Genomic DNA, 23,152 nt, shown 5'->3' on the forward strand with positions numbered 1-23,152 from the left:
AGAAACTGCACTGCTGAGATGGTGAAGGTTTATAATGCAGGGGTGGGGCTGTATGGAACGAGCTGAGAGTTCAGAAGTTAGAACAGAAGCAGATGTGTGCCTGTGAGACAGAAGCCCATTGGACAAAAGCATCCTCAGTGCAGCAGAAGTGAGTAAAGGTGATGGGTCAGAAAAGCAAAATAAACCCTGTGGCAGCTGTCCATTGGGTTAGAAAGTTCTAGATTGCCTTGTAACAAAGAACTTGTGACTGCTCTGAGCTATGGCCGAATGCTTGCTCCTCTGAAATCTCAGGGACTCTGAGACTGATGTTTGTCTGAGCAGTAAATCGTTCTTAGCCTGAAAATTGTCCCATTTCTTGCTGGAGTTCGGGATGCTGAGAATTTTAAGTTTTCTGTGCTGCCAGGCACTGATCCCCAAGAGAGCACTGCATTGACCTGGGGGCATGGAGAAGCCTCCAAAATGGAATGATGGAACTGAGACTGTGGGTGTGGAGTTTGAATAGAAGTGTGTAATGTCACATGGTGGAAAACTTAAGAGTTTAAGGGTTTAGAATATAGCAGCATATATGGGGGAAGATGGAGGTTTTAGGGCAGAGGCTTGTCCTTCTTCTTCACCTTCTTCTCCATGGGTTTGGGTGGTATTTTGTAATTGGGCAGAAAAAGTCCACATTGTGGACTCAGAGTCATTAGTTATTGGGCTAAAAGTGAAAATAATCTAGGTGTCATTTCTTAATTGGATAGTTTAGCCTTAAAAGTCCTTGTAACAAGAGACAGTTGGCCATTTTGTGCCTTGTTAGTGAAATACTGCAGAACTCACTATGGTGAGGCTGTAACATTGATAAGAAACAATGAACACCTGAGTCTGAATGTGAACTGTCCTCTCAAGTGCCTTCAATCCCAGCCTCCACAGAGGAAGAAAAAGGAAGCCCAAAACCAGCAATCCCTCCATTATTAGTGGTGACAATGACAGGTGCCCACCAAGCCAAGGGCAGCACAGGCTTTAAGGTCTCTTGCCACCCTAACCAGGCTTGGGTTTGGATTTTCCACCTTGTCCTTCCAATGGAACAGACTTAACGTGTCCCAGGCTGCACAGGGACATCAGGAGGGCCCAGGGACAGCAGGAGGGCCCAGGCAGGGCCCAGGGACAGCAGGAGGGCCCAGGCAGGGCACAGGGACAGCAGGAGGGCACAGGGACAGCAGGAGGGCCCAGGGACAGCAGGAGGGCACAGGGACAGCAGGAGGGCCCAGGCAGGGCCCAGGGACAGCAGGAGGGCACAGGGACAGCAGGAGGGCCCAGGCAGGGCCCAGGGACAGCAGGAGGGCACAGGGACAGCAGGAGGGCCCAGGGACAGCAGGAGGGCACAGGGACAGCAGGAGGGCACAGGGACAGCAGGAGGGCCCAGGGACAGCAGGAGGGCACAGGGACAGCAGGAGGGCCCAGGCAGGGCACAGGGACAGCAGGAGGGCACAGGGACAGCAGGAGGGCCCAGGGACAGCAGGAGGGCCCAGGCAGGGCACAGGGACAGCAGGAGGGCACAGGGACAGCAGGAGGGCCCAGGCAGGGCCCAGGGACAGCAGGAGGGCACAGGGACATCAGGAGGGCACAGGCAGGGCCCAGGGACAGCAGGAGGGCACAGGGACAGCAGGAGGGCCCAGGGACATCAGGAGGGCCCAGGCAGGGCACAGGGACATCAGGAGGGCACAGGGACAGCAGGAGGGCCCAGGCAGGGCACAGGGACAGGGAGCAGGGCTGGGCTGGTGCCTGCTCACCGTGCTGGGTGAAGAGGTCGCTGTGCACGATCTCGATGAGGCAGTAGAGCTTCTGGATGGTCAGGCGGCTCACGGGCACGTTGAGGATGAACTCGGTGAAGAGCTTGCTGCACACACAGGGAAAGCAAAAACACATCAAACAAAAGCAAAACCCCACTAAATAATACATCAAAAAACCCGTTAAAACCCATGGAAAAAACAGCAGGACACAATCATCCATAAAGAACCTGACACACAACTTCCTGCTCTTGGATGGGCAGACTCAATTTTTTTGAGATATTTAAAAAAAACAATAATCAGAGAATCATGCATAGTTTTCAATAAATTTCTTTAGTTTTTAATGTCATTTCCCCCCCTTCCCTTTTACCTCAGTTTTAGACTCTTTGTTCATGTTTCATTTAAGGTTTTAGGTTTCAAGTTTTCCTGTGCTTCACATTAATCAGCATGTTCGTGATTATGCCAAAAAAAAGGCGATAATTGACATTGTAAGCTACCAACAAAAAATAATTAATAATTTAAAACCCCCAGAAATGGACATTTTAGGAAAAGGTACCATCACACTCATCAGCTGAGCTCCCACCTAATGTTGACAAGACTCTTCAATAATTTTCCATCCCCTCCTAAAATCTTGGGTTCTTTGCTTTTCCTATTGAGACTTAAGTCAACCTCAATTTAGATACTGCCAGTGTTTAATTGCAATTTTGATTGGTAATACTATAGGAAAAATGTCATATCTGAGGTAAAACAGGCCAAGTCCTGCATTTTCCTTTCTCTTTTCCCAGGAATTTTGCTGTCACATACCAAAATTATTATTTAGTCCAGAAGCTCGACAAATCTGGATTTGCTAAGCCCAGGGAAGTGTAGATGTAAAACAATTCACAGTTCCCAGGCAAGCAGAAGGAAAATGCCAGGTTCCTCAGGCCACTGGAATGTTAGACTAAGATTATATTTATTTATTTTATCCCTGCTTTATCTCTTTTCCTTCTCCTGACACAACAAGACCATAAAAATAAAGCTACACAAAATTTAAAAGGGTTTGTGCAGTAAAATTAGATTTAAAATGTTTTTTTTTTTTTCAGTTTGTAACAACACCATAAAAAATAAAATTGTATTTTTCTCTTTAAGCTAAAAGTTCTGCTGAAATACCAGTTTTTGTTTGGCTTTTCCATTTTTTTTTCCTTAAATATCCTGTCATTGCCCTTTTTATTTACGAACAACACTGCCATGTTTATGAGCTACTGAGACATCGATCCAGCAACTGAATCACTGAATTATTTATTATTTTATTATTTACATGAAACTTATACATCAAAGATGAAGCATCACGGTCCAGCTTAAGACTTTTGATGGCAGCTGCCTGATTAATAACTCTTGCTCATGGTTTGTACTGCAAAGTTTGTCAGGTATTTGTTACACATTATTTTTAAAAAACAGGCTCTTTGTGTAACCCTTAAAAATACCTGCAAGGGACAAAAAAAATGCAATAAAATCAAAGTGATAAAACTTCTCAGGTGATCTATATTTCACTGTCTCAGTATTTATTTCTATATTTTCATATATTTCTATATTTTCATATATTTTTGTGTCTTTATACATAGTAGTAACATGTAAAAATGAAATAATTAGTGTATGTTTTTATGCTTATATATATATGTGCATTTTATATATTTGTGTATATTTTAGATATATCTTTACAAACTAAAATTAGCACTCCACAAATAATTAACTCTACTCACCTGAGTTCCTTTGGATCAAACACCAATTTCACATCATTGACAATTGCTGGCAAGTATTTCAGTGCTGCACCCTAAAAAAAAACACCAAAAAAACCAAATTAACAAAATTAAAGAGTTTAAAGGTGATGCAAAGATTGCAAGAAGAGAATTGCCCATGAGGAGGTGGCTTTGGTTTTACCATTTTCTGTGACACCTGAGCTGAAACTCAGCGAAAATTAAACTTTCCAACTGATTTAAAATAAGACAGAGGCATGAAATGTTCATAAACTGGGGAAACATAGACCAAAATTGGAGATTTATAAGCTCCTTCCAACATTTTACAGAAACGTCTTGATTCCTCTAATCCCTTTATCCCCATCTTGTGTTGAGCACTTTCTCATCCTCCTCCTCAGCCATGCTGGAGTTGTTTGGGTTTAATTTTCACTCCACTGCTTAAAAATTAAACAAAAAGCCTAATTAGCATTTTTTCCCTGCAGTAAATTCTTGGTAGCCACTCATGAAACCCTGGCTCTTCCCAATTCCCCTTGAACTCGGAGCTGCCACTGCACAGCACATGAAAGAGCTTGGAAGATACAAACAGATGTTTAATATTTTAACTGTTTGTAGGATTTTTACTCATTTTATCTTTTTCTTAGCAACAATTCATAGGTATTGCATGCACTGAGCACCAGACTAGGGAAAAACCTCAAGAGTAATTGAAATATAAACCAGAACAGCCAGACTTGTCTGTCTTACCTGTGTTTGTTCGAGTAAACCAAATTGTTTGATAACAGGTGTATTTTTGCCTGAGAATGGGCAAGGTTGGATGGGATATTGGGAATTGTTCCCTGGGAGGGTGAGAAGGGGATGGGATGGGATTCCCAGAGCAGCTGTGGCTGCCCCTGGATCCCTGGCAGTGCCCAAGGCCAGGTTGGAGCACCAGGGACAGTGGGAGGTGTCCCTGCCATGGCACTGGGTGAATTTTCAGATCTTTCCAACCCAAACCCCTCTGCGATGTGAGAAATTATTGTAATTTACACCCCCCAGCATGGACACACATTTCCCATCCCAGGTGGTTTCTGCAGGCAGAGGAGCCACAGGAGGAGAACAGGCTTGAGGAGCCAACACAAACCCAACTCCTTTCTTTCCCAAGAGCTCCCCTTTCCTACACAACCCCTGTCATTCCACACCCAACCCCAGAGCTCTCAAAAGTAACACACCAATGCTTTGGTGACACCCAAGGAGAACCTCAAGAGGCCACCAAGGCTGAGACCCTCCCCCAAAGGGAACCCCCAGCCTGTCCCTGGGCTGGATGCAGTTTCAGAGCACCCAATTCTCAGTCACAACCCGCTGAGGCTGCCAAGCTGGACCATCAACCATCCCACACCTGCTGGAAGGACTCCTGAGCTGGAACCCTGGAATTCTGCAAAGGGAGCAGTGAGGGATGAGGGCTCTACGACCAGTCAGGAACCACAGGCAGCAATGGGGGTTTATTTGCTGATCAGTCACATGCACAGAGCCATAAATGTTTAGTAACACATCTTAAAAAGGAGCTTGCATTTTATATCTTGAATTAAAATTTCACACCGAGCGTTAAAATTAACACTTGAATGGCTCTCGTGAACTACTGTGGGGTAAAACTATTTACAACAGCCATTTACAGCTTGGAGCTGCAACAATTAGCAGTAACTGACGGTCTACTTTATGGACAAACCAATTAAAGTTTAATTCTGGAGATTTAAAGAAGATTGTGGAAGTATATTTCCCAATTCCCCACCTCAGCTGGCTCCATTATGTGACAGGATGATCAGACCATGAGGCTGTGCAGCCCCGTGATTAAATCTGTATTTGTCCAGGCCAAAGGGCTACTAAAATAATTTTTATTGGTATTAAATCATGTAGAAGGGCAGCTCTTGCTGTAGATCTTACTCTGCTCAAGCTGCAGCTGAAGGAGATTTTGTGTGAGCAGCAGCTCCATTGCAATGCTGGTTATTCCCAGGACACTGCAATGCATAAATGAGGAATATGAAATGCAGCAGATAAAAAAAAAAACCCTGCTCTTGTCTTTCCATATAAGATCAGGAAAAAAAATAAGCATCTGGCTGGAGGGGGTTTTCTCCCATTTAAAGAAATTAAATCAATTACTTTTCACTCTCGATCAGCACTGGACAAAGGTTCCAATTCCCCATTTCCACAAGAAGCACACAGCAAACGAAGCCCAAAATCTTAATTCCATGGTTACACAGAGATGCCTTAACCACTGAAAACTCCAACCAGCATTAAAAAAACAGAGTAGAGAGGAGCCTCAGTGTTCATTCCAATATTTTTCTGCAGTAATTTCCCTGTGATCACACGAGCAGCACACCCAAAGCTGGCAAGATCAGTCTCACACACGCACTCAATAATTACACAGTTTCAAGCTGGGCTGCAATAAAAATCTGACTGTCCCAAGGGGCTTCCCTCTTTGTGCAAAACCAGTGACAAATTATTGCCACCCTTACCAAGTCACAAAATCAGTCATTTCCAGTACTACAAAGCACACAAATAAAGCAGCAAAGGGGAAGGATGAAAAGGAGTGAAAGCAGCAATGAGCCAGTGTGTGGCATAAATAATGGATATATTCCCCCTGAGCTGGATTTCCTCGTACATTCACTGTTCTGTTGGCTGTGGGGTTTTATTGGGATTTTGTTTTTTTGCCCAGGCTGTGATTCACATGGCTCAGCATGACATCAGCAAGGCCATGGCAGCCTGCAGCCAACTCAGAGATGCTGTGGCTCATCCTCCACACCCCAGCCACACAAACACACATTAATTTCCCCTCCATGAACACCACAGCTGTGTGTAAAATGAATTATTCCACAGAAAGTATGGGAAGAACCATGAGCTGACACTCCCTCTGAGCAGGAGCTGCCAGGAGAAGCCATGGAGCTGCTCAGAGCCTCAAGGATTCCTTTAAAAACTGTGAAAAAAGGTAATTAACTGGGCCAAGAAACACAACTCACTGAGTGAAAATACGCAGGGCCAGAAAAGCCAAAGCTCTGCCTTAAATGGAATAAATGAAACAATAATTGATGGGCACAGCTCTCTGCACAGCCAATGCAGGGGATGGCAATTCCCAGGATTTATCTTTCCATGGACTAACTGCAGCTCATTCCCTAAATCATCCCAAGCTGCTCTCTGTCCAGAGCAGGACCCTTTGAGAAATTTCAGATAAATTCACTGATGGGCTCCTAATGACCTCACAGCTAATTGTGCTCTCCTAAAGCCTCCACAAGTGGCAGCCAAATCGCCTCGGTGTGGGAGAAACAAATGCAGTGCTGGTATCAAAAGATCATTTGAGTGCAAAAACCCTTCAGATGTGGTAAAAAAGCCAGAATAAGTAAGATCAGGTGCAATGGAATTATTTCCAACAGTGATCTCTGTGAACATCAATTAATTGAACAGCTAATTGTGTTCTCCTGACCTTGTCCAGAGCTGACAGGGAAGTCACATTTGTGTGGAAGGAACCAAGTCAGTGATGGTATCAAAAGATCATATAAGGTGAAAAAATCCCTTCAAAAAGGGCAGAATAAATAAGATGAGGAGCAATGGAATTGTTCTTTCTATCAGTGTCTCCTCTGCACATCAATGATAAGTCCCCTGCACTGCCCACCCTGCTCTTTTCTCACTGACAGCTCATTTCCAGACAGGAAATGAACCAAAAATGGGAAAAGAATGGGATCTACCATGAGGAAAATTAGCACATTGCCCAGATCTAAAAGGTCAAAGAGTTTCCATGGCTAAAAGTTTATCATCTGAATTATTTATCCTGATTCTCCGAAAGGAATTTTTCTTGCAGTTTTTTGCTGGGTGGGTAAAACCTCAAAAACGTCACTTTGACACTTGCATATTTAAATAAGGGTAAGCTTCATTTATTTATTGGGACAGAATGTGGCCCAACGTCTAAAACAACCAGGAGGAGCTGCTTTCCATGGAAATTTCTGGTGTTTTTAATTTCTTCGCAAAATGATGAGAGGACAAGTAAAAGCCTTTTCTTTGTCTCATCAGGCAAATAAAAACACATTAAAACAAGACAGGGAAACCTTGCTAAGTACTTTAAAGTATTTCTAATATAATTGTTGATAACAGAAAAATGAGTTTTACTCATTTGGTTTTGTTTGTTACACAGTTGAGAATATGGCGAGATCTGTTAATACAAAAGTGAAATCACCTTTGTGATAAATACAGTAGGTCACTGGTGAGTCAAAAGCAAGCAGGACAGAAAAAGAACCTTGTAACAATGGAAAATTATCCCTTTCTTGGGTTTATAAATGGAATGACAAAAATAAGTGCCACAAAAGCTTCTCAGCAGTGGCTGTTCAAATAAAAACTAACTTAAGGTTGTCATTAGATTGACCAAATGACATTTGCAAAGTATTAAACAAAACGTATTCTGAGCAGAACACCACAGCTTTTTTCTCTGGGGTTTAAGTTCAGCTCTTTGTAGTCCATAAAAGCAAAAAAAAAAAATCTTAATTTAAAACTGTCATTTTCCAAAGCCATTTGTTTCCATCAGCACACCTCACCTCCAAATTAAGCACAAAAACCCTGTACCAAATACATGATATTCTTCTGAACTCTTTTCTTTGACAAAGCAATAAATTTGTTTCACCTGACTCCATTTGAGGACATTATTTTAATGTTAATTTTCATCTTTTGTGCCATTCAACAAAGCACCTCCCTTCCACCCCAGCACTATCTTGGTTGCCATTCCATTAAACTCATCCAAACCAGTCAGCAGCTGCATCAAACAATATCCAGGAACACCTAAATTCAATATTTGAGATTAGCCCCAGCCTACAGCATTTATTCAGCCCACAAACTGAAGCAGTTTTTATCCCAGTTGCAAAGCAGCACCTCTGGCACTAAATTCAGTGTAAAATGCCCCATTTCAGGCTAAAACACAGCCCAAATTCAGGCTAAAAACCAGCCCAAATTCAGGCTAAAGCCAGATCAAATTCAGGGTAAACACCAACCCTAATTCAGGCCAAAAACCAGCCCAAATTCAGGTCAAAAATCCAGCCCAACTTCAGGCCAAAAACCAGCCCAATTCAGGCTAAAACCAGCCCACAGCACAATCACCAATAAATATATTTGGAGATTCTTCCCACACGGGTTCTAAGAGACACAAAACCTCAGCCCAAAGTTGCATTTTGTTACTCAGCTCATCTGAAATTATGTTTATGAAGAATTCCACCTGTTGGAAAAGCCCTGCAGATTAACACAGTTTTCTCCTCAGGCACTTTATATTTCCCTGCCTTCATTTAAATACTTTTCTGTGGCTTTAGCAATAAATGTTGAATATTAAAGTACAGACTGGACACTGAGAAATGTGTTAGAAGTGAGCAGAATTCTTAAGAACCCACAGGCACGGGAGAATTCACATCAAAAAATGATCTCATCTTCCACCCCAGCTCTCTGTGGCCTCACACAGGATAATTTTACACACATAAAGTGCTCAAACCTCCTTAATTCAGATTATTCAGAGCTCCCAGCCATCCTGAACAAAAGCAGAACAGCAAATATCAGAGGGGCCCTGATGGTTTTGGTTTTTTTTTTTTTGTTTTAAGGTTGGGATTGAAAGTGTTGGAGATGATATTTTGTGTTTAGACTTGGATGTTTATTATTTTTATTTACATTATAGTTTTACAAGTAATGAGTTCTACAGCATTCTATTAACAAGCTACAAAGTGCCTAACTATCTTTCTCTGTAAGGTCTTTTAAGGTTAAACTATCTAATTAAGAAATGACACTTAAATTATTTTCACTTTTAACCCAAAAACTGATCCCTTGTGCCCAGCAATGCAGACTTTTCTGCTTAATTACAAAATACCATCCAAACACGTGGAGAAGAAGGACCAACCTCCACCCTGCTTTATATATATTACTATATTCTAAAATCTTAAACCCTAAGTTTTCCACCCTGTGATATTACACACCTCTATTCAAACCCCACACTCATAATCTCAATTATTAATCAATTTTGGAAGCTTCTCCATGGCCTCAGGTCAATGCAGTGTTCTCTCAGGGGTCAGGTCCTGTCAGCACAAAAAATCTGAAATTTTCAGTATCCAGGGTTCCAAAATCTTCCCTTCTAGTCTGAATTATGAACATTGTTTTGACAGTTTTGTTAAATTTTTGTTGAATATATTGAAGTAGATAAGGTATTATGTTTTGTTATTTAAATATTCATTTTTAGTTGATTTATGGGTAGGATTGTCTTATTTAAGTTAAATAATGCAGTAATAAAGTATGAATATGCTATTTCATTTGGGGTTTTTTGTTTTGTTTTTTTTTTTAATTTAAGGTGAGGGTTTTTTTTTTTCATTTTTTCTTAATTTCGTTTTGGGATAAGTTAAATGCAATTAAAATTTTCATGAAATTTGAAATTTTTTTTTTTCAAATATGAAATATTGATATTCACAAATTCAAATATGAAATTTTGAATGGTAATCTGATTTATGTTTTTGCTAAGAAGGTCTTGTTATATTAATCTTGATAAATATTATATTTAATAATAATAACTAATAATAAGTATTAATAAATATTAGTAATGTATTATTATTATTATTATTATTATTATTATTATTATTATTATTATTATTATTATTATTATTATTATTATTATATTGGAATAAAACCTTAAAGTTTATATATTTTTTATGGGTGAAATATTTTAAGTTCAGGTTAGAATTTTTGTGTAATTTACGTTTGCTGAGAAGATTCCAGCTCCCCCCACTGCAGGAGGAGTTTCTGTGCCTGCCAAGAGCTGCAGGAATCCCTGACTAAGGAACATCTGCAATTTGGAGCCATCACTCCCAGGCCCCAGCTGAGCTCACCCTTCAGCAGGAGAAGGTTAAGGAAATAATTATCATGCACCAATTAGCAGAAAGGAGGAACAAACCCAGGAAGGCTCAGCACACTTGTAACCATTAAAAATGCACGCACCCACCAAATGCTGCTCACCTTCCTGCAGCAGGTTTAACCCTCAAAGTGCTGCCTGGAAACCAAAGTGGAACCTCCCCTTCCCAAGCTACTCCTGCACTCAGATGAGAGGGGAATGGTCTTGTCTCCACTGAAAAAAAAAAATCCAAAAAATCCACACCAAAAAATCCCCAAAATTTTATTTAATTTACTTTAAAAACCCCAACTACTGCATTGTTTTGAACATTGTAAATTTTAGCGGTTCACCTTTCCAAATTCAAACCCACAGGACTGATTATAACCTGGGGTGAAAGTGAGTTTTAGTTGTTCTTGCACCTCAACATTTTAATTCCAACATGTTTGAGCATATAAAAGGCAAAAGAAATGAGGTGTAAGCACCAGCAGAGTGATAGCAAAGCTCTGCTCAAACCACATCCCAAGATCAAATGGAATTTTACCTATTTATTGCAAAAATCCACAGCTCAAGTAGTACCAGACAATTGAGCAACAACATTTTAATGTCATATATAAATATATATATAAACCCTATAAATTCTCCCCTACCTATGATTTTTTGAACATCCATAATTCTAAAAGATACAAATTCCAAGCCTCTTTTTGTGCTCTACAGCCTTCAAACCTTGTACAATTCTGAGAGTTTTCTTTTAAAGAAACTTTTTTTTCCCCATGCATGCACCAAAAGCCTTGAAAAATTCAAATTAAAAAAAAAATTAAAAGCAAAATATTAAACAACTACAGTCAAACAGCTTCCACAAGGACATAAATATTTGAATAGATAAAGAGGAATTCTTGCTAAGAACACAAGACTGCAGTCTTTCATTCTGTGTCAGCTTGAAGGCTACTCCTCCAGCAGATAGGAAAAAAAATCCAGAATATGCAGCCCAAAAAGTTGGGAACATCTCTGAGAAAGTTTCCAGTGGCAGTTCTGCTCCACGGCGATGAACTGTACAGGAAAATTCCAGTTTTTGCCAGGAGAAATGGGAGCAGTGGGATGGGTGAAAGAAGCATCTGCCTTGTCTAATGTACAGCACCTTGATTTTCTGTGTAGGTCTTTGCAACTTCTTATCTCTCCAAACACACGTATTTTGTCTACACTTATTTAGCTCCCCCAGTATTTATAAAAATCACTGAAAAAAAAAAAAAAGCCTGAAATTGCTACACTGCAAGATCTGCTGATCTTCTGCACAACACAGGGAGCTGGGGACTTATCTGTTTAAAATCACTGATTTTCCACAAAACTTCAGCAAAGTATCCAACAGCACCAGAATTCCAGACTGCTTTGGGAGGGACTCAAAGATCTTTTTCCACCCCTGCCATGGCAGGGACACCTCCCACTGTCCCAGGTGCTCCCAGCCCAATGTCCAGCCTGGCCTTGGGCACTGCCAGGGATGGAGATGCCAGAGCTGCCCTGGGAATTCCATCCCAGCCCCTGCCCACCCTGCCAGGGAACAATTCCCAATTCCCAATATCCCATCTAAATCTACCCACTGTCAGTTTAAAGCCATTCCCTGTGTCCTGTGAGACAGAGTAAAGATCCATTCTGAATTAGGTGAAGTGTCTAAGAGAGGTGAGAAGTCTGTGAGGCCAAAGCTGAAGGAAAAACTCGCATGCCGAGACAGCAAGGAGACAGAGAAAGAAAAACAGAAAAGACCACAAGGTCGATTTGCCCCCCCCCCCCCCCCCCGACTTAGAAATTCCTTTGATAAAGAAGAACTGGTGCTAAATGTCACAAGGAATGAATATGTATGAACTTATTGTGAAACTGTATGCATATGCATTTGGAAGGGGGATAAAAGAAGACCCGAGGTCTTCAGAGGCACGCATGCCTTGTGGGGGGACTTGCGTCCAGCGGCGTCGTAAAATAAACATACCGGGCTTTACAACTTTTATGAAGTTGTGAGGTTTCTTCTTTTCTCCGCAAAACACCTGTCCCTCCATCCCTGTCCCCAGTCCCTCTCCAGCTCTCCTGGAGCCCCTTCAGGCCCTGCAGGAGCTCTGAGCTCATCCTGGAGCTGCTCCTGCCCAGGTGAGCCCCCCAGGTGTCCCAGGCTGGCTCCAGGGGAGGGATGCTCCAGCCCTTGGAGCAGCTCCTTGCCCCAGAACCCCTCCCTGTGCCCAGCCCTGGTCCCCAGCAGTGCCCCCAGCAGTCCCAGCTGTGGTTTCTGCCCTCTCTCCCTCAGAGGCTGCACCCAGCACATCCCTGCACCTGAGCTCAGGCCCAGGCTGCCCCCACAACCCCCTGGAACAAACTTCAGAAAGGATAAAAAATCATTTTAATTCCTTTCAAGTGCCCTCCTAAGGCTGTCAGCACTGCCTGCCCTCGTACAAACCCAGAGCACAGATCGGGGTTTCACTGGGAAGGTGCAGCACTCCCAACCCTCTGCTCCCCTTTGATCCCTTCCTGGGGTTTGGAACCTGCACAGCCCCAGTGCTGCTCCAAGGCTCTGTGACAGCAGGTGACAGCAAGGTGACAGCCCTGCCACCCCAACACCCTGCCCCAATGGTTCCAAGGTGTCCTGCCCAAAGTGCCAGCCCCATGCAGGGATTCCTTCACTCCTCCTGACAGCAGTGTCCCCACCCCACAGCACAGGGGTCAGCCCCAGCTCTGGCAGGTGCAGCTGATGCTCCTCTCCCCCAGCAGAGATGGAGATGCTCAACAAGATCTCTAATGTCACCCCACAGTGTCACTGGCACCTCCTGCAGCTCTGCAGGCAGGGTGCACCGAACCCACACTCACTCTCTCCAAAAAAACTCAAACATCTATCCACCCATTCAATAGTTTTGCTCTCTGTGACAGAGGCACACACTTCTGTCAGGCAGGGTGCACAGAATCCACACTCACTCTGAAAACCCCCACATTTATCCACCAAATCAAGAGTCTTGTCCTCAAACAGAGGCACACATTTCTGCCAGGCAGGATGCACAGAATCCCCACATTTATCCCCCATTCAATAGTTTTGTTCTCAGACACAAGCACACATTTCTGCCTGACAAGATGCACAGAACTCACACTCACTCTCTGCAAACCCCCACATTTATCCCCCAATTCAATACTTTTGTTCTCAGACACAAGCACACGTTTCTGCCTGGTGCTCACACTGCACAGCTCCAGTGGATACCTGAACATCATAAAAGCAATTTCACAAGCTGCAAAAAGCCAATAGTAGCAATGATGTGTTCTGAGAGCTCAGGAATTAGAGTCCAGAGGAGATGAAAGCAATAAATAATGAATGAAAGCTTGTCAAGGCTTCTGCAAGGCATCCTCAAGCACACTGAACCCGCCCTGCCCATCCCTCAGAGCTTCATCTGCCACCCCACACACACAGGAGTGCAGAGCTCTGAATCTGCTGGTGGGATCTCTCCAGTCCTTGCCAGGCAGTTTTCCTTCCTGCATCTCAGGTGAACACAACCAAATCAATTTTTAGCTTTTTTCCCTTTCTTCTCCCCCACCTAGGTATAAATTGTTAAAGAAAAAATCTCATGTTCATCTGCCTTCCTGCAGCAGGCCCTGCAAGGGAGGCTCAGGAAAAGAAATTTCCCATTCCACTCCTGTAATCTGCAAAGTCCCTGTTTGTAAAAGCCCAGAGAGCACACTCTGAGCTACCTGCCCATTTCCATTCAGGACAGATGTTTTGGCAATGAAATGAAAATACAGCTTTCCTGAAACGTGTAATATCCCCACTTTGTTATCAGATGATCCAGTCTTGGCCTCTCTGCCTAAAATATTCCTCCTCAGCTGCTTTATGCCCACCATCTCCTTTTGCTGTGTGTGCACAGCATGGCATCAGGAGCCCCAGAGCTCAGCCACAAAGGACTGGGAGCTTTAATCACGACTTTCCCTGCTCCAGGAACTTCTCCCACTGGCACAGGGATTTCCCACTGTCTGTCTTGGCAATCACCTGGGCAGGAAGAGCCCAGCTGTCCCAAATCCTACCCCAAACCCCAGCCCCTTGATCCTCTCTCCACTGATTCAGCAGGGCTGGGTCAGGGCTTTCACCTTTTTTTATAAACTCTGGTTGGAAGCACGAGGAGAAGTTCAAGGTGCAGCTGATCAAACACACATTTAGGGCAATCTCTGCAGCTTTCCATGATGAAAAAGATCCACTAACTTCTGCATCCAGCCTCCTCTGGATACTAAAATCTGCCAGTCCTACAATTCAGAGCTTTGGCTCTTTGAAATCAGCACCATTTGAGGGCACAGACCCCTTTCCCAACTGTATGAGCCAATGTTCCCAAAAGCAGATTTATAGGGACACAAGGAAAGCTCTAAGGGATGAAAGGCGGAGCTTCCAGCCTCTCTCACTACTTTTCTTCTTTAAAATATGTACTAGGACTTAAGATCCTATATTAAAGATCCTGAACAGCCTCAGATATAAATAAGTATCTTAAAATTTGAGGATCTACACTGTCAGCAGTGTATCTTAAGTATAATGTCTTAAAAACACCTTCACTTTAAGGTTATACAAGTTTAAAAAGCCAAATACCACTGAACCCAAATTAAGTTCTCTTTTTAAAATAAAAGTGAGGGTTTTGAAGCAATTAAAGGTTGGACTCAATCATCTTAGATGACTCCTCCAACTTAGATAATTCTAGAATTCTATAAATTTACTTGTTCAAAGAAAGTTCTTTACACAGTCACAAACCCTTCAGCAGAAGCACCAAGAATTAACCTTGACTGAAGCAAAAGCAGCTTTTAAAGCACAAATAAGCAAATATTTCACTGCTTTGTTGTGGCTGAGGATGCAAGACTGGAGATGTGGAAAGCACAAACCTTCACTATGACAGTCTGGTCAGAGTTGCTGCTCATCATCTCATTGATGGACTTGAAGAGCTGCAGCAGAGACTCCCTGAAGTCTGCTTCTCCTTTGTTTTCATACAGCCTGAAAAACAATTAGTTTTCATCAGCACAAACCACAATGCAAATACTGTTTTAAAAAAAATCTGTTTTTTTTTAACAAACAGATAACAAATGGCCACTTTCTGTCTTACATCTTCTCAAGACTTTTTACAATTTTCTTCAATGAATCAAGAGCTTTCTTACAGGGAAAAAAAAAAAAAAAACAAAAAAAAAAAACCCCACCAAAACCAACAAAAGACAGACTGGCCAGGCTGGGCCAGCAGGAAGAAGAGATTTAGAGATTTTTCTTGTGAAATGCCACATGCAGCAGGGCTGCTCCAGTCTCTGGTGAATCCCCCCTGCAGATGTTGCCAGGACCCTTGTGCTGATGAAGCCACAAAACAGACAGCCAACTTGCCAGCAATCATTAAAATCTACCAGTGGCACAAGGTGAGTGACCTTAAACTCTGAGAAAGAAAAGAAAGGGGAAAGGGGGGAAAAGGGAAAGGGGGGAAAAGGGAAAGGAGGAAAAAGGGAAAGGGGAGGAGACACTCATTGACCCTTTTTGCTAAGAAGATAGATTTTTCCCTGTGGGGAGGAAGCACTGAGGTTAAATGGTGTTTCAGCACTAATTTCAGGCTCAGTTTGCCATGGAGTCAGCACAGCTGACAGAGCAGTGACTCAGCCCCAGCTCAGCTGCAGAGCAAGGTCCCTGTGCTCCCAGGCAGGTTCCTCACAGCTGAGCTGCACACTGGGATCCCCCTCTCCCTCTCCCTGATGCTTTCAGGGGGATGGAAACTGCACAGAGGCACCTGAGCAACACCAGAGGCCAAAAAACACAGCCAAGGTGAAGAACTTGAGCCACTGCTACAATGAGTGCTCCTGGAATTCTCTGCAGTGGTTTAAATGCAGAACCTGCCTGCTCCAGGTGTAGGATGGCACAATCCTCCCTGGAGAACCAGGGGGACACCACCACTGGCTCCACATCATCCCTGAAAACCTCCCCTCCTTGGGCAGCACGTGGGACTCACCCACACCAGGGCTGGTCAGACTTAACATGGCCCAAAAAATGGATCCAGATTGAATCTGAACAGGGAGAGTTACAAACACCACATGGACTGCCAGGGCTTGGGGCACCCTGGGACAGTGGGAGGTGTCCCTGCCCATGGCAGGGCTGGGATGGGATGGGTTCATGGTCCCTTTCTGTCACCATGACATTTTCTGAAAAACCCTCTGTGCCCAGGATTTTCTCCTGGGAAGCTGAGAAGCCTCAGAGAGGAATGAAAATAATAATTATTTTATTGCTGCTTTGGAATGTGGCTTGGACATTGTTTACCAACAGATGAATGTTTGATTGGTTCCATGTGAATTGTGCTGAATTAATGACCAATCACAGCCAGCTGTGTCAGACTCTGAGTCAGTCATGGATTTTTATTATTCATTCTTGTTATGCCTTCTGATGTCTCCTCTCTCTTTCTTTAGTATAGTTTTAGTATAGCATAATATATAATAATATATACTATATGCTAGACTATACTATAGTCTAATATATAATATATAACACATATAATAAAATAATAAATCAGCCTTCTGAGAACAAGGAGTCAGATTCTCATCTCTCACCTCACCTCACCCTGGGGACCTCACAAACACCACACCTTCCCACCCAAGCCATCCCATGACTCCTTCCCCCCCAGTTAAACCCCACCTTCACCCAGTCAGCTCTGGTGGAACAAGAGCCTCACCCAGCAACAACAACTGGGCTCCAAAGCCCTCCCTGGTTCCCCTGGCCCTGATGCCCACAAACACCTGGCACCAACACCCACTGCAGCAGCTCCCAGCACAAGTTCAACTCTCTTTTACCTTCCTCCATTTTCTCCTGGAATCAAACCCAGTAGGAAGGTCTTGAATGTAACCTGCAGCTCAGAAAGGGAATTTCATCCAGGAATTTGCTAGGTACAATCCTTGTACAATTTCTTCATGTTCCAAGATAAAAATCATGGAATGGGTTGGGGGGAAGGGATTTTAAATCCCATCAAGTCCCACTCCTGGGACACCTTCACTGTCCCAGGGGGCTCCAGCCTGGCCATGGGCACTGCCAGGGATCCAGGGGCTGCTCTGGGCACCTGTGCCAGGCCCTGCCCGCCCTCCCAGCCAGGAATTCCTTCCCAATATCCCATCTAAAGCTGCAACATGATGGATCACATACTGCAGCTGCAAATGGGCTGTTCTTGGGATAAGCATGGAGCTCAGGACGCTCCTGCTGCTTTACACTGAAGTTAATGTGGATCATTTTTAATGCTGTGCTCATAAACCTTGGGAAGTCCCGGATATGAAAAGCTGATTTTAACCTGGACACTGAGGAAATAAATACTACAAAAAAAAAAAAAGCCCCAAACCACTAAATTGTGTTATTTTGCTGTGCACACTTCTATTCCCCTTTTAGGCTTAAACTGGGGGTTATGCAGGATAAAAAACTTGCTGAGTCCCCATTTCCATAATGGATTTTAGTGTCCCCCTGAACAGATTAGAGAGGTGAAACTCATACCAACAGAAAGAGTAACTGAACCTGACAGCCCAATAAATCAAAGTGCTTCAGACAAAAAACACTGCCTTTCAAAAAGGAAGTTATAATAAAAATAAACAAGTCAGTCACAAATGTGTTCCTACTGTCAGTTAATAACATCTATTTATTTAATATACCTGATAAAGCACAAAATCTCTGCAGCTGTGAGAAATCAAGGTTTACACCAGGTTGGTGCTTCCAGCACTGCCTGGAGGATTTTAAGGCTGTAGTAAATACACCACAAGCACTGGGATCCCTACTGAGGAAATCAGAGATTTTTCTAAAGGTCACTTGCAATATTTTGCCTTTATCAACCTTTGCTGTAGTGAAAAATAGATGTGTCACCATGCTTTAAGTGGATAAACTTCCATGGATTTATCCAGAACTCAACTGCTAAAATGCTCCATCCATCCATGGAGCCCACCACCCTCTCCCTGAAGTTAAAAATATGCCATATTTTGGAATAAAAGCTTCAGCTTGCTGCTTGTGATTCCTCAGGGGAACAGCAACAATTCTGCATTTTAATCAGTCCAAATGACACCCCCCAGGCAGGGCTTCAGTCCTGCAGCAGAACAAATCTGGCCCTTTCTGCACTCACTAATTTTGCTGATTAATCCCTTGGCATGGAGGGTTGGTCTCACACTGAAGGGCTGTGAATTTGTGCTTCCCACAAGGAAATCCCACAGCCAGTCCTGGAGGGTCACACTGTCTGTAAATCCAACCTGCAGCCAGAGGGAATTTTATTTTTTCTGTTTTCAAGTGATTTGTAGGCCCTGCTACAGCCTCAGTGACATCCAGTATTTTATGAATCTCACAGCAAGGCTCCTGCAGAAATAAATCCCAGGCCCTAAATTAGAGGAAAGGGTGGTGGAGATGGTAACTGAAGAGCTCTACATAAATCCCTTGCAATAAGGTTGTTCCCACTGCTAACAAGCAGTAAAAGGACTCAATCTAAGTGAAGATCCCATCAGCTTGGTTTATAACTTCAGTAAAATCCTGTGTATAAAACACAACACAGTAACAGGAGTTTCCCCAAACAGTGCCAAGCTTTAATCGTCCAGAGACCTAAACTATGATGATTTTACCAATTCCCTGCTACTGAAAATAGAGATTTCTGCTAAAGAGGGAAAACCCTTCTCCTGAAATAACTTCTCCCAGCTTCAAGCATTTATAGAATAGTGCAGTACTGAGCAGTTTTAACTGCTGGACTGTAAAATGTTGGCAGTTTGGGGCATTATTGGCAGTGGGAGGCTGAACTCACTGGTTGAACAATATCCTGGAGCGGACAATGAACTTGAAGATGTATTCCAGGGCTTTCATGGCTTTGAAGAGTTGATCAGTGATCCCACACTTCTCAGCATTGTCCACGTAGGTTTTTAAAACCTTGGTCAGTTTCCTGTTTAAATACAAAAAAAACCCACATAAAAGTTACAAATATTCTCACAGAATTTCCATTCTGAAAGGTTTAATGAAAAATGAAGTGCCCACAGAGCTACAAAGTTAATTCTTCTTAATAAACTCATTGTGGTTTTGTTTTGCTGATAAGTGTCTGGAATTTATTCTTGAGCAAAAAAAAGAAAAACCACAGACCATAACCTCATTGAACACATAAGCAATACAACAAATCTCAGTAAGGCTGATTTTCTGCTGGATGTTCAGATGGATATTCAGATTTAGGCTCTCAGAAAGATGCACCCACATAATATAATAATAAATAATTATAATAAATAAATAATTAATTATAATAAATACTTATAAATAAGAATAAAAATATAAGTAAGAATAATAATAATTAAATTAAATACAAGCATGCTGTTAGAATTAACACAACGTGTGAGTTCCTTCACTGAGCAAGGCTTCCCCTTTAGAAAGCTTTCCCATGGATTTTGGGCTGAAATTTGTAACATTTATTTCTCCAAGTACACACCACCAGCTGGAAATTCTCTTCTTCCCCATTTTAAAGCCTATCAAACTCAAAAATGAAACAATTTTCAAAATAATCCCATTCCAGCTCCCTCCCTTGCAATGAATATAAATCAAGGCTTTAATGCAACCAGAGCAATTCCATTTTAAATCACCCCAGCTCCAGTGCATGATCCAACATCCCCACTCCAAGTAAACAAGCTGCACATTATTCCCCACTAACAGAAAACAACACAGAGATCCTGCTGCCTGGGGATTTGCTGGAGCAGGAGCAAACTGCCTGAGAATTTCAAGTAAGCACTTAAATACTGCCAAGGCCACCTCTCTTTGCTCCAGGGCTGCAGGTTGGGCTGGGTGATCTTGGAGCTCTTTTCCACAATGGATGTTCCATGAATAAAAGGCAGGGAGAGGGCAGGGATCTGTCACATCCATGGGGACACCTCGAGCCAGAATTCAGCTCCTCCCTGTCCCTGCCTCCCTGCACATGAGGAAAAAGAAGGAGAGAGAGAAAGGAGAGAGAGAAAGGAGAGAGAGAAAGGAGAGAGAGAAAGGAGAGAGAGAAAGGAGAGAGAGAAAGGAGAGAGAGAAAGGAGAGAGAGAAAGGACAGAGAGAAAGGACAGAGAGAAAGGACAGAGAGAAAGGACAGAGAGAAAGGACAGAGAGAAAGGACAGAGAGAAAGGACAGAGAGAAAGGACAGAGAGAAAGGACAGAGAGAAAGGAGAGAGAGAAAGGACAGAGAGAAAGGAGAGAGAGAAAGGACAGAGAGAAAGGAGAGAGAGAAAGGAGAGAGAGAAAGGAGAGAGAGAAAGGACAGAGAGAAAGGACAGAGAGAAAGGACAGAGAGAAAGGACAGAGAGAAAGGACAGAGAGAAAGGACAGAGAGAAAGGACAGAGAGAAAGGACAGAGAGAAAGGAGAGAGAGAAAGGAGAGAGAGAAAGGAGAGAGAGAAAGGACAGAGAGAAAGGAATGCTCTCCATGCCATGAGAGGATCACCCTCAGCTTTTCTGAGAAGTGCAGGTGATGCAGGATGCTCCACGTGAGTGAGCAGTGACCAAGTATCACTGGCTCAAATCTTCTTTGGGAATTAAAGAAGGATCAGGGAAAGGTTCTCCCCCAGAGGGTGCTGGGCACTGCCCAGGGAATGGGCACGAGGCTGCCAGAGCTCCAGGAGGGTTTAGACAACATTCCCAGGGATACCAAGGGTGGGACTTTGAGGTGTCTATACCAGGAGCTGCACTGATGATCCCTGTGGGACCTTCCAGCTCAGGATATTCTATGATTTCATGATTCTTCACGATTTCATATCAACATTTTGAAGTCCCTTAACAGAGACTCTGCACCAGCAAAGGGCACCCCAGGTTTCCTGGTTTGGGTTTGCCTTCCCCCCAGCACTGCTAAGATATCCATCAGAGACCTTTCCTTCAGTCTAACACAGCAAAGATTCCAACTGTCAGAAACTACTTAAGACAACAAAACTAATGGGCCTTTTTTGTGTCATTCACTGCCTCTTCCCCACAATGACAGTCATGTGGATAACTGGGGGACAGTGTTGTTTATTGCACAAAAAAATCTGTATTTGAAGCATCTTAAATGGACGTGATTTCCTTCCAATTTAAGTGAGAATTGCTTTTGTTTTCCTTACAAAACAACTTCTGAAATTGTCAAATCATCCCCTTCTTCATTACAGCACTCTCAAAACTTCTCCTTGCACAGGACTGGAAGTTGCACCAATTTATTTCAAGAAAGAAACAAAGACTATCCCCAGTCTTCTTCCAGACCCTTCCAAGCTCATGGGCACAATCCTAATTAAGCTACATAATCAAGTAATTAGATAACATTACCTGGACAAATTCTCCAAGTCACATTAGGAAAAATAAATATTCCAACTCACGTGTAGGCCAAGGTAGCACTGAAATGCTTCTTGATGTAGGTCTCCAAGACAGGGTTGAAATGTTGAAATTTTCTGTCAGCAATCAGTCCAATGATAAATACCTGAAATAAACAGCATAATTAGTGTGTTAGTCTCCGAAAAGTCTTTAATTTTTGTCCATTCCCCTTTCTTCTCAGAGAAGAGACATTACTGACATTAAAATTTCTGCTCTTGTCCTAAATTCTGCTGTTAATCCATTAAAATGACTGGATGTGAGTGCTTCCTTATTTCCTGAGAGGATGACATGATAGAATCCAACTCCCTCTGGATCTGAGCCTTTAAATATAACTTTTAAAGTTATATTTAAATTAAATAATAACTCTCAGCTCAGATCTCTTCCATTAATAAGCTTGATTCTCTCATTAATTCCCCATTATTGGGTACATTTCAGACCCTCCCCAGTGCAGACTCACCAAAGCATCAAACACCAAAGTGTCAAAGGTCTCACTCTCTGAGTTCTCCATCATGATGTTAAAAAGGGCATCCAGTGTATCTTGAAGGAACTACAAAGAAACAACACAGCTCTCATCATGTTCTCAAAGGAAAATTAAGTTGAGATTCCACACAGGACTCTACAGGTATTTTTGCTAAAGTAAAGGCATTTCAAAAGTTAGCAAAAAACAAAAAAAAAAAAAAGGAAAATCCAACACTTTTCTTTCAGCAGATGATTTTTAGTGAAGTTGATTATCTGTACACAGGTTATCAGTCCAACAGAAGAAATGAAGTCAGAAGTCACACTTGGCACACCTGGACAAGGACTTCACTCTGTGACAATGCTCCAACAACGAGGATTTCCAAACTGCAGATTCACCACACGCTCACCAGGCCCATGCACTGCTGAACACTTGGGATTTCAGAGCACAAACCACACAAGCAACTGAGTCTCATGCCAGGCAACGGGGGCTGAGCCATGGGAGGCACCCAGAGCACCCCTGCCCAGGGCTGCACCTCAGCCCCAATCCCACGGGATCCCACATGCAGGGATGGGAACAGAGCCCCCACTGCTGCCCCAGCCCCAAACCTGCCCAGCAGGGCCTGCGCTCCCCCTGCCTGGGCACCCCACGAAAAGCAGCTTAGTGCCAGGGGCTGCCAGTGAAGCACAAAAGGTCCCTAATTCCAGGAGTCCTTCCCAGAGCCAGGGATCCATGCAGTGCCAGATACTCATCAGTTCTGCTGGGATGGGTTGTGCCTGAGCAGCTCCTTCCTCCAGCTGGCACAGACACACGGGGGCTCCTCCAGGGCACAGCCAGGCTGCAGCACAGCTCAGGTGGGGTTGAGAAAGAAGGGGTTAAATGTGGATGGTTCCAGCACTGTCTCAAATCATCCCAGCATGGTTTGGGTTGGAAAGGACCTTAAATCCCATCCAGTACCACCCCTGGGACACATCCTACTGTGCCAGGTGCTCCCAGCCCCAATGTCCAGCCT

At 43.2% G+C, this 23,152-nt stretch overlaps 1 protein-coding gene across 2 annotated transcripts in view; it reads right to left on the reverse strand.

The window, feature by feature from the left end:
- The window catches only part of DOCK1 (dedicator of cytokinesis 1), a 278,470-nt gene that overhangs the window by 195,286 nt on the left and 60,032 nt on the right, over positions 1-23,152 (reverse strand). For both annotated transcript variants that reach the window (XM_059476562.1, XM_059476560.1), the window contains exons 20-25: positions 22,141-22,230; positions 21,689-21,789; positions 19,133-19,267; positions 15,240-15,348; positions 3,506-3,576; positions 1,770-1,876 (exon numbers count right to left, since the gene is read on the reverse strand). In XM_059476562.1, coding sequence (XP_059332545.1) covers positions 1,770-1,876; positions 3,506-3,576; positions 15,240-15,348; positions 19,133-19,267; positions 21,689-21,789; positions 22,141-22,230 — 613 coding nt within the window. The remainder of the gene's footprint in view (positions 1-1,769; positions 1,877-3,505; positions 3,577-15,239; positions 15,349-19,132; positions 19,268-21,688; positions 21,790-22,140; positions 22,231-23,152) is intronic.

The sequence above is a fragment of the Ammospiza nelsoni genome, chromosome 8 (assembly GCF_027579445.1).
Source record: "Ammospiza nelsoni isolate bAmmNel1 chromosome 8, bAmmNel1.pri, whole genome shotgun sequence".
NCBI classification, from domain to species: Eukaryota; Metazoa; Chordata; class Aves; order Passeriformes; family Passerellidae; genus Ammospiza; species Ammospiza nelsoni.